A 12,904-nucleotide genomic window follows, 5' to 3' on the forward strand; every position below is an offset into this window, starting at 1 on the left:
AACCTGACACTACTTTAGCAAGTATCAAAATAAATTTTAACAGTAATTGGACAACATGTCACATGTCCCCTAACATGAAGATTTTAAGGATGTGCCATCATATATGTTGTATTCTTGTCAAAATTGCAGTCTGAATGTAATGAATAAACGGAGTAAGAAACTGAGGTACAAACTCTTCAACTCTGAGATACAGAGCACTGCAAATGTCGGGACAGATGTGTTCATGCTGAAAATACTCAGTCACAAAAATGTCAATTTTTCATTTTATTCAAAGTTGGTACAGAAGTGCTAACATTTCCATAAAATAATTACTATACTTCAGTTACAAGACAAAATACCACAGAAAGGAATGTAATTTGCAAGAAATGTAGTTCACCTTAAGTTTCCAAATACTTCTGAAGGCTAATGCAGCAGCTGGCAAAATAACACACAGTACACAGAGAACAGTGTATTTTACAAAGTCAGTAAGGAAAACTGACAGCTTTTTAGCAGATTTGCTGCTTTTTTTCAATTTTTTTAAACAATAACACTTTTAAAATACATTAAATCAAGGATCATACATGTCTACAATTTTAAAAATCAGATTGTATACAGTAGAAGTTAGAATCATTGTGAATGGTTAAAAATTTTAAATCTGTAATTTTGTTTTCCATTCAATATGGAAGTAACCTGGTTTATACCAAATTCTTTCTGCTGGCAACTAAAACAATGCACAATGAAATGGACTCAATTAGTCAAACTTTAAAGCAAAAAGCTGTGAACAATGGAGGGTAAATTGGAAATCAGTTTACAATAAAAAAAATTCATTAACAAAATTAATATTCATCAACTTCATTATAATAATAACATTTGGTCTACAATTTCTAAACAACTGAAATGACACATGAAAACAATACAACTCCCAGTGTACTGACTGGACTTTTACAAAATATCTGAACAAAGCATAATAGGCAGAACACTGGGAAAAATATTTTGCAATGTAGACATTTTTTTAAAAACACATGAATACTTACATATCAAAATTACTAGATAAAATCAGCAGTATTCTGCTGACATTTGGCTTAAAAACAAAGGAATGAATGAAGCAATTTCACAGGATATTATTAGAAAAGGAATTGGTTTTCTTCTTGAAGAAGACTACTAACTTTTGCACAGCAACTATTTTTGATATCCATCTTATCAAAAAAAAAAAAAAAGCACTGAGAAGCCTAACACAGTTCATACTGTGATTGCCAACACAGGTCTGGACATAGAATATGGGACACCCAAGCAAAGAATGAATGGTAAATCCCCTATCTATTGCTGAACTCTGCTGGCAATCTATAAACTGAAGCAATAATGGCTGGGGGAAAGCAGGGTTACAGATTGCAAACCATTATCTGACACTAATGTAGTATGTCATTATTAAAAAAAATAAAGCTTTTGCATTTTAACAACCCCACAGAAAAAGTCCATGAGCAAAAGATTTGTTGACCTGTTTGCCACTCAGTCTGAGATCTCACAGTGAAATTAGAAAATTCTAACTATACATATTTACACTGCTAGTGCTACTTTTTACCTACGCTAATTAAAAGTTTTCCATGGAATTACAAATCCAAGATATTTCTGCCAAAGGAATTTTCAGAATTCATTTTTTCATAAAGTTCTTATAAACTATGTTAAACTTAAAGGTACAGAATACATAATATATAGGAAGGACTAACACATTGTAACTGCTTTGCATTTTCACATACTGCTAAGCCAAGGATGATCCTCAAACTTCTCTAGTTTGCTGCATTTCTGGGACTCCTCTCCCCTCAGCCCCCAAGCCTAAGGTTTAACATTCTAAAATAATTTCATGGGTAAACACCTACCTTTGTGCTGGAAAGAGGAACCTCCCTTAAAGTGTTCAGGTTATCTAAAACATGTCACATTAGTCTGCACCAGCTATAATCCTCAATCTAGACATATTAAGAGTTGAACAAGCCTGTCCCTAAGAAGATAAATATACAAAATACAGAAAAGTAGGAACAAAGTGGTCACTTCTCTCCTAAGAGCTGATATCTGACATCCAAACAAAATTCAAGATAGAGCTACTTATTCATTCTTGGTAAGCATAGACCATTTGAAAGTAAATGAAGTAAGAAATGGAGTAAGGGAGCTGCTGGGTGGAAGAAATGCATTTTCATCTTTTGCAAGCACATTCAGATTTCCTCTTATCTGATCTTGAGGATGATGGGACAGGTAAAGAAAGACTCCTTCACTCTCAGTACCACTGTGAAAAGCAAAGTAATTCTTTTGACAAATCTGTCTCAGAATCAGTTTGATGCTCAACTTGGATCAAATTCTCTACTAAAATGAAACAAACAAAACACCAAAACAAATAAATGAAGCAGTCAAGCATATGAGAAAATAAAGATTACTTCATCTCTCACACACAAACCTACACAAAAATTCAATCAGTATTTACCCTATAAAAATGTGAACATCTTCATTTTTTTAGAGTATTGTTGATGAAAGGTATTACTTTCACAAGGCAAGATTAAAAAAATAAACTCCAAAGGCTCTACAGCTTAGAGCAAAAGGTTTTATGAGTTCTCACCAAAACCCTAAAAGTCTGTCCTTACTTAGATTGTGGAAATTAGCCCAGACTCTTATCTTTGCTAGTAACCCCCAAATACAGTCACAGTATTCTCGACACTTGTATTCTCTCTCCACCAAAGCAGAACAAACATATTATTACCTTGAATCCCTTATCACTTAGGGCCCACCTGTAACTGAGATGCCTCATTCTCTAGGGATTTCAATACTGTGGTTTCTCATAATAACTCTGAGACAAATACTTGGGGGGTTTATGACTGGCACTTGTCGGTTACTAAGAATACTATAAGTTTTGTGCTTTCTATGTGTGGAGACACACATACTTGGACATGATTTTGTGCTTTCTATGGACTGTTAGTTGTTTCTCTATGATGGAATATGAACTCTTATCCCATGTGTTCTCAGACACACTTATCAAACCTACAAGGCAAAATGATAAAACAGATATATGTAACTAACATTTTAATTATGAATATAAAAGCAAATACAGATAATTAACATTAGGCTGAAACAATTATCAAGCTTTTTTCTTGAACCTAAAGACTGCATGTAAAATATGTAAATATGTGGAATTCACTTTAAATATTTTTCATTGGTTATACCAAAATTTAAGAACAACAAAGAATTTTGTACTAAAAAAAAAAAAGGAAAGGTACCCAGCCATTAGTCAATACTGGCAGCCAGAAAGCACTAACCCAAACACTCAAATTTCAAAAGCAGGTTATACAATGAAATATCTTATCTATTGGCCTTTGTCAGTCTGGTACTTCAGTAACAATAAGCCTTATTTCAATTTTCAATTATCATGAGAAAAAAGTGAGTTACTAATGAACATTCATTCTACTTATAAGTCTAGGCCCATGATGGTGAACCTTTTAGAGCTTTCAATGATACAAACAGCCCACTGGCACATATGCCATAGGTTTGCCAACACTGGTCTAGGCTATACTGATAAAGTGAAAGTTTACCTACTATGTGTAAAAACAGTAAGTAAACATTCCTTTACCCAGCAGCAGTAGGGGACAGAGTGAATTCATTCATCAAGGTATCATCAGGTTGTAAATATCTACTCTCAACTTGAGCTGCTGTGAGAATCACTGCAACATGTATTTCCCTTACTGGTAGTATTCACTGAATGTAACCATCCTGATTGGGGAAGGGGTATTATCTATCACAGGCAACAGCAAAGTGCTTTTCTCCCTGTCTGAGGACAACAAAACCACCGCTCCTTCACAAACAAGAATCTGAGCTCTCTCTATTCAAACATGCTGTTGGGGGTAAACAAATTCAAGTGTTGTCATACATAGTAAGGGTACTGGATCGAATCTACATCCATGGATTTATGGTACTCCCCTGAAAAGTAAAGTGCATGATACAGATTCACCAACCTTTTCTATTCATTTCTGAGTAAAAAGACTACCTGCTAATAGTTTACATTGTTGGTTATCCGATAAATGGGGAACACACCCCAACCTTCTTAAAGGAGTTGAGATAAATACAAATTACATCAATTTCACGTCTTTAAAGGTGCTCAATAGTTTAGTCCCAGGATTAGTAGGGGAGAAGTTTAAAGGAAAACATTCATACAACTAAGTGAATAAATAATGGTGTAAGGATTTAGAACCTTAGCTACTCTCTACTAGAAATCTAAGGAGTTAAGCAGCTACAGTATTCCGACAGAGGACAGACATGATCTTAATGATTAGAGTCTGTACCCAAGATAAATTAACAAATCCAGTAATCTAAAGATTATGTTTTACACAATCCAGCTTCATACCTACCAGTACAAAAGGGTTTCTCTATCTGCCAAGTGACAAGTTTCAATTTTTTATCTTTGATGAGAGAACAAGACCTTTGGGGCATCAAAATAAATTATTGTCTCTCTGCATTTTGATCTATCATCATTTCAAAAGGACTCACAAATTTTCACTATCACTCTCTCCCTAATTTTTGAAAATGGTGTTTTGAGAATAAACACTATTAGTGTTTATTATTAGCCAACACAAATCTGAGAAAATTATTCTCAAGAATTAAGATTTTTAGCCAACAGAAATTTAGTATACTTAAACATAACTATTCAATAAATCATTATTTTGATCTAAGTCCTTAATTTTGGGGCAAAGCAGAAGTTTTCAATTCCAAGACAATATTACTGAAAGTGAAGAAAGCCAAACAAGAAAGAACAGGTAAAGAACAAAGCAAAGTGAGAGGAGACAAAAAGACCAATGTTTGACTGTTAGAAGGATATATACATATACAGCAATGTGTGTCATTTATAAAGTCTGCTTGAGCTAATATAAACAATAAAATAGCTTAAGCACCTTAGCACCTGGCTTATAGCAATCTTATGGACACTGAAGCCCAAAAGTATTTTTCCTACTAAATTATCAGTATCATACATCAGCCATTTTAACCTTTAATGTGTTAATAAATTCGTACTTTATAATACATAAGATTAAATAAGAGTTATCCAGCTGGATCTTACTCCTGGTACCCTCATTTACCTGGAGAGTGATTTAACACGTTCACAACTGGACAAAGCTGGACAAGGTTGGACAGGGCAATACAGAGCTGTAATTTGGGGCTATAATTTGCTGCCAGGCAGCTTTGAGCCATCAGCAGTGGTCAAAGCCAGCGGGAATGTGTTAAACTAGCTAATGTCCAAGACGCTTTGGGTTCTAGAATTAAATAAATATGCTTTTACATCTCCAAATTTTAAGCTAACATTTGTCTTTTACCAACTTGTTCTCATCTCTATCACCCAGGTACTAACCAACATCCTAATAGTTTTTCTAATTTCTTAGAAAACTTTTATCCTGGCAAGGCTCTGGTCTTGTACTTAGCTTCTCTCAACTCAAATACAGGGAATGGCGAGGTGTCACTACTAGATACCCATGTGGTTTCCTTTCTCATCATCATGCCTCAGATAGAGATGGGGAGTAAAGCATAATGGAATTAAGTAAACCTAATACTGACAAATGAGTACACTGAAGGAACTAATCTTAAAGTCAGTGACAGCAAAACCTTTAGCACTTTCATTGATATGAACAACCTGCTGTAACACACATGCCATAGGTTTGCCACCAACCAAACAGGTGATTTACTTGGTGAAAAAGAATGAGACTAACCCACAAGTTACACTAAACGATTTTCAAAGTTGCGGGGGGAAGGGCTGTACACCTTGTATAAGGAATAAAAAGCCATGGGTTGGTAATGTAGAAACAAAGACTCAAAATTTTACTCTAAACAAGACTTCAGGTAAGAGAACTGAGTAATAACTACTCTAGACTTTTGCTCCAGGTAAGAGAAATGAGCAACAACTCTCCCATCCAATTCTTAAAATGGGAAATTTCACAGGGCGATAGGTCCCTGTTAACTTCTAGAGGTAGAATCCCTAAGAGCCAAGGCAATAGGATCCTAGCCAGATTGTACTCAAAAAGACAATGGATCATTTGAGTCACGTGAAAAGGAAGCCTTGGAGATCTGGGATCTATTGAACGTGGGCCAAAAGACACAACACCACTTTTATTGTTTGATGCTCGCTACAGACAAAAATAACTTGCCAGGAAAGAATAGCTAAGGAAGAAAGGTTGGCTCAGCTGGTTAGTCTTTTGAGATGAATAGGAAATAGGCTAAGTCCCACAAAAGAGCCAAGAACCATGCTGCATGCCAGTGTTCTTAAGCCTTTCTCATCCAATCTGGAAGCAAGACTGCCAAAGACAAAAATCTAGGAGCTGGGAAACATTCACAGGTGAAGAGATGGTATATTTTTTCCATCTCTGAAGATTAGTATCCTCACCTCATTTTGACTGCTAGCCACTAGTTTAGTCAATTATCACTCTAGGTCAATTCTGAAACTTAGCTTGAGCAAACATAAAAATATGCACACATTAATGTCTAGAGATCAATGTCTTCAATAAAGTATGAACATTTTTCTAACTTAAAGACAGTCCATGTATCATTCCAAGAACAATCATTCTAATGAAATATAGACTGAAGTAAGTCTCCTGAAATGAAGCTGCCATCAGCAATTCACATACCTATTCAAGCACATTATCTATTAATGGAAAGTCATTAGAATGGCAAGCTTCAGGGACTTTAGTCTAAATAAACTGATGTTTATACTAGCAAGAGTAAACAATTCTACTGGAAATACTAATAGTCATTCCTTATTTACAGACATTAGTTCTCTAAACTTGACCTACTGCTATATATACATCAAGACACAAGATGGATATATTTTATGCATCTTACTAAGACAACAGCAGAGAGAAGGTAGGAGGACACTAGTAATCCAACCTATTAAGACTCAACATTAAATAAAGAGAAAAATCTATATAAATACCTCCTATTCATTTATGCTGTAAAAAGAAGCGTGCCCAGCCAATGTGTCGATTCTCGCTGCTGAGTTACACTGCAGTGTATTTAGAGTCCAAGCAAATGTTAATTCCTACCACTTAATGCCAATTTTGAAAACCTAAGATTCTATTACTTTTCCCAAATGCCAAAAAGTTGTCTTGAAGGAAGAGTATTTGCTTTGGGAAAATAACACAAAGCACTGTCAGACACATACAAACATTGAGTCCAGATTTGGTGACCCGATTTCTGTTTTTCTCAAATACATTTTATAACCATAGACAAGTTATAGCCTTAACTTCCATAAAAAAAGATGGTCCCTATATACTTACCCCTCAAGGTTGTACACCTCATGAGATTGGGGGGAAAAAATCTACAAGGCACTCTAAAGCTCTTCAGAAACATGCTATTCACACATGAATTATTTTTCATCTACCTATTCTGACAAAGCCTCCTGAAGATGGGAAGACATTATGCTCTAATAATTTCTAAAATCAACTTTGGACTAATTAAGTATCATATACAAGTTTATACACTACAAAAAAATCTGAAGTCATTGGGGCTGAGTTTTCAATCAGAATCTACAAAAGTATCTATAAAAAGTAATTTTTCCTAATATATGCTTAATAAAAATCATGCAATTTTAAAAGTATAAGTTTAAAGAAAGTAGATATACAATTAGCTTTCCTCATTTTTCAGAGGACACAGTACAGTGCTGACACAGAATTACATCATCTGTAAAGATTTCCTCTAACATCTTTTGTACCCTGTGCTCAGTAAGGAGAAAGAGCCTGTGAAAAAGATTCCATCCACAGATGATGCAACCGGATACCAAGCCATGTCAAGATGAGGGTCTTATAATTACACATGTCCTGAAATATCCTCCACAAGCATACTACTAAACCCCAAAGTTCTTGTTCATGGCACCTCATGAACATGCTGTCCATCATACAAAAATGACTCTACTGAAAATCTACCAGTGGCAAGCATGCACTCTCGAGTTTTCTGTTACTGATGGCCAATTTGCACTGAAACATCCTCATGCTCTAATACATTATATAACAAAGATGTAGAGGCAGTATACAGATGGCAAGTTGTTCTGGGGGGAAAAAATCAGGAACAAAGTTATCAAGAATGTAGTATAATTGCAGAACAGAAATTTTCCTCTAAAAACTCAACTTTAATATATCTGATTTAATCAAGTGGGGTAACCCACCACACAAAAGCAGCATCAATTTTTCTTTAAGACGTTTGGATTTATCTTCCAACTAAATCCACTGGGGTATTTTTCTCCACTTTTGAAGATTAGTATCCTCATTTCATATCATTTTGACTGCTAGCCACTAGTCTAATCAATAATAAAGAATGTTTAGTCATAATAAAGAATGTTACCAAATTATGAGGGGGGAAAAAAACCAGGAAATTGGTACAGTATGATTACTCATCTATTCAGCACAGGTTAATCAAACATTGCTTGGGACCCAGTTATTCCTAAACTATATAAAAATCCTTAATTTGGTAAGCAAATGTGGGGATAATCAGTAACATTTCACTCCCACCCCCTAATAAATTTAATAATTATGACATGTAACTTATAGAATGACCTGGTCATTTTGAGCAAGGTTCCCTTAAACTTCAATGAAACAGGGGGAGGGGAGTGACAACCTACTAGAACAAAAATTTCCCTTCCAACATTACACATACAGGTAGTACAAAAATTCCTACAGGCACATAGTCTACCTTTCTTTTGGCAATCAGAATCCACAGACTCATGCTAACAAAACAGACCTCACAATCAACTTGTCCTGAAATTAGTATAAGCACATTAGATTTTTTCAGTACATAACTGACTATACAATGTCTCAGACTTCATTTTTCATTTATGGTAGTAGGAATTACAGAGACAGAAAAAAATTCAGAAATGAGCAAATCTTCTACTTCAGCATGACTTGGTAGTATGGACAACATACCTTATTCATGACACCTTAACATATATTCTGCTCTATGTGATCTATGAGAATAATTGGTCTCCCCTTACTTTGGTATGGAAAAATTTAAACCACATTTTTGCACAATTCAGTCTATTTTTTGCTTCATTTAAGATGAAGATTTACTCTCATCCATCTCTGGGAAAATAAAGTCTTGCAAACAGATGATATTTCTGTTAAGTAAAATTTGGCTAAAAATCTACGGCGTAAACAATGCCTGAGAGATGCAACAGTTATATAATTTTTTCCAAAGACCAGTATTTTAAGTTAAGTATCTCACCATATCCTTAAATTCATAAGGAAAAATAAACAAACATGAAAATTCCAAGTGAACACACAGCAAAAAGTCCAATATTTAGTATTATTTTAACTTTTGGAGTCTCTTCTAACATTTGTAAACAAACAGCCTCCTCCTCCATCAGGTCTCTGAGACTCCTCTTGCTCAGACTCTTACTTTTAAAGCCACAAAACCAGTCTATGAACTTCCAGTACCGGCTTCCATTCTCTGTTTCTTTCTTTCTTTCTTTCTCACCCATAAGAGCTGCTTGCCCATTGGAATAAGCATCTACCGGTGTTTCTGCTTCTGAATGACCCAAGGAAGCCACTGCGTTGCCCTCTTCTCTGCAGGTCACCAGCAGATTAACATCTTCAGGCTGTAAGCCCTTTATGCTATCTTCAGATTTCCCATTGGGAATGACATGATTAATGGCCTCACTGTTCTCGTTGCATCTGAGAATGCTCTTCTCTTGCATTTTGTATAGTTCATCTTTCTGAGAGCAACTCTCCTTCGCCACCACATTCTTCTTAGACCAAAAGGTGGTGGTACGAATCTGTTCCTTCGTAGGAGGTGGTGTGAGGAGGCTAACAATTACAGTTATGAGTCCTGTGACCCAAAACAATGCTGTGGCCACATACATATAATGGACATCTTTGATGAAGCCCGGCCTATTATCAGGTTGGTCACACTCTGGGGCACGGTAGGTGAAGGCTAGGATCAAACGGACTGCTCCAAGAAGAAAGCCAGCCATTCCACCATAGAAAGCCCCTTGTTCATTGCAGCGCTTCCAGAAAATTGCCAGAAGGAACAGGGCTGCCACTGGGGGTGTCAGGTAATCTGCTACCTCCTGAATATAAAGGTACATCTGGCCTCCTTGCATCTCCACGATGATTGGCACCCATGCTATGCTGATCACCACCATAAAAGCCACAAATATCCTCCCAACAATCATTAGTTCCCGGGAGCTTGCACTTTTGCGTATGAGTTTGTACACATCAAGGGTGAATATGGTACTGGCACTGTTAAAGATAGAGTCCAAGTCACTCATCAGAGCTGCAATCATCACTGCCATCATCAATCCCCGAAGGCCCACAGGAACCAGTTTCATCACCAGGCGCGGGTAAGCAATATTGGAGCACCCAGCTCTGCTGCCACACACTTTCATGCAGTGCTCTGGGTTGATGCAAGCTATATCATCAACAAACAGTATCCTGGAAATCATTCCTGGAACAACTATGATAAACATTGGCAGAAGCTTCAAGAAGCCAGCCATAAGAGTAGAGCCTTTGGCATGCGCAATGTTTTTGGCTGCTAGGACCCTCTGCACGATGACTTGGTCAGCACACCAGTACCATACTGAGGCTGGGGTCTGCCCAAGAATGAATCCAGGCCACGGAACATCTTCATCTGTTGGATCCCGCAACATTTTTAGGGCATCTTCCGTAGGGTCGACATTACAAGAATTTGTGTTTGAAAGGTTGTACGTCAACAAGATGGAAGACACATTGGGTGAGGCCAACATGTACCTTCTCTTAACTTCCTCAAACCCGCCAATCTCCATCATGCTAATAACCATAAGTGTGAGTGCCCCAATAATCATGAGCAGAGCCTGCAGAGTGTCTGTGTAGATCACTGCAACAAGGCCTCCAGTGACAGTCAGTAAAGCAGTCATGCCAATGAGAAGGATGACAGACACATAAAGGTTCCAACCCAAAGACTCCTGGATAAAGAGGGCACCCGAATACAGATCCACAGAGAGTTTGGTGAAGATATAAAGAATCAGAGACAAGGCTGCAAAATAAACCTGAATCCTATGGCCACCAAATCGCTTGGACAAGTATTCGGGCATGGTGTACACCCCTGATCGGATGTAAATTGGGATAAAAACCCATCCCAGAAGTTGCAAAAGCAGTAAGGCATTGAATTCCCATGCGCCCACAGCAAATCCACTTGCAGCTCCAGATCCTGCCAGCCCAATGAAGTGCTCACTCCCAATATTGCTCACAAACAGAGAGGCACCAATAGCCACCCAGGTCATAGAGCGCCCCGCCAAGAAGTATCCACTCACGGTGCTTCTATTAGATTTCCACATGGCAAAAAAACCAATGCACATGACCAGGATAAAATACAGGGCCACTATGGCAATGTCTGCTGTCTCCAGTACAGCCCTCATTCTGGTAACTTCTGAATAAATGTTCAAATGACAGAAGTGTCCAACTTTTCTTACTTATTAGTAACCCCAGTCAAGTCTGTAAACCATACGTGAACTGGACTACACAGAGCAACACAGCAGGTCAAAGTCTTTGTCCTTTGGTTTGCTGTCTTGATGGTGGTGATAAACTTTGAAGGAGACAGTTAAATTTTCCTCCGCTTCTTAATTGGGATTGAGAACTTAGCTCGTACTCTTAATCCACTCTCCACAAGACCATCAGCATTTACTCAGGTGCTGGAGGAGAAATTCTGAGTTGCAGCTAAGTCTAGTGAAGCCTACTGTACCAACCCTGCAAGGCAGCAAAGACAAAAGACAAAGATTGAATTAGAGAAGGGTCTCACCAAGCGATGAGGAAACTTTCAGTCAAACAAACACGGCGCAACAGACATTATAAAAAGAAAAAAAAAACTTTTAAAATACACTTCAGTTCCACAGCAAAGACTAATCTATACTATTGCAGCTGATATGTAAAACTCAGGGAGCATTTTAGGTATCATTCTAAACTAAAAATTCATCAACTTCAAAACTAAGTTATGTAACTTTCTTGAGCAATTAACTGGCAATCATAACAGTGTCCTTTCTTGTCTTGCTGTGGCAGTCTCGGTTTAGACCAGGCATTGAGATCTTAAATACCCTACAGGAGGTGAGTTATTCATAAGGGCATCTAAACACATCTGCAAGTACTAAGAATCCTAAGAGTATTTGAGGTTAACTTTATGGCCATTAGGGTTCTAGATGGAACAAATAACGGATGTGTTCACTAGGTGTTAGCATCTATCCCGGATCCTTCACACACAGAATACTGTTCCATCTATACAAACACACTGCTAGAAAACTATTCTAAATTCCTACTATAAATGTATGTAGTTATTACACAGTAACCTAAAACTTACAAAATGCCTAATGGGAAACAAGTTCTTCCGCACAAAAAACTATAGAGACATACAGAACCACCCTAAGATTTCTGTTAGTGAGGAGGTGTCAAAAGAAGAGAAACATAAAACTTTAAAAGAGGTAATTTCCTTCTCTTTCTTCAGGCATTATTTCCAAGGAACCTCTGATAAAAGTACTGACTCAGGTGTAATTTTGTTGAGCGTTTTTTCCTTCTAGTATCTTTTTATTCAAATGATATACAAAGTAGGGAGGGGATGAAGTAGTTTTCTGGAGTATTTTATCTTCCAAACCTGAATAAAACAGACATTTTGCAAACCATTAAATAAATGATCTTCAGTAAGTCCATGATTTTCAGTCGGGGGTTAAAATAATAATTCTGCAAAACATATTTAAATTTTCCTAAAATCATTTTAAGGAATTTGATGGTTTTTCTGCTGAAGAGACAAACTCTAATTGTTAGAAATTAATTATAATTGCACCTGACAAGCAAGTCAAGAAAAACATTCAACCTAATGCCTCCACATGTTATTCTAAGTAATTTCTCCTTCGCACTAACACAATTTCAAATGTCTTTCCATTCTTGAAAAATCTGCTTTC

General features: G+C 36.8%; 1 protein-coding gene across 1 annotated transcript in view; it reads right to left on the reverse strand.

Moving 5' to 3' along the window:
* Positions 1 to 249: 249 nt before the first annotated feature.
* The window catches only part of Slc5a3 (solute carrier family 5 member 3), a 32,107-nt gene continuing 19,452 nt past the window's right edge, over positions 250 to 12,904 (reverse strand). Inside the window, exon 4 of the mRNA XM_010608690.3 lies at positions 250 to 11,702. Coding sequence (XP_010606992.1) covers positions 9,218 to 11,374 — 2,157 coding nt within the window. The 5' untranslated portion in view covers positions 11,375 to 11,702 and the 3' untranslated portion in view covers positions 250 to 9,217. The remainder of the gene's footprint in view (positions 11,703 to 12,904) is intronic.

The sequence above is a fragment of the Fukomys damarensis genome, unplaced genomic scaffold (genome assembly GCF_012274545.1).
Source record: "Fukomys damarensis isolate Sample0158 unplaced genomic scaffold, DMR_v1.0_HiC HiC_scaffold_24, whole genome shotgun sequence".
NCBI classification, from domain to species: domain Eukaryota; kingdom Metazoa; phylum Chordata; class Mammalia; order Rodentia; family Bathyergidae; genus Fukomys; species Fukomys damarensis.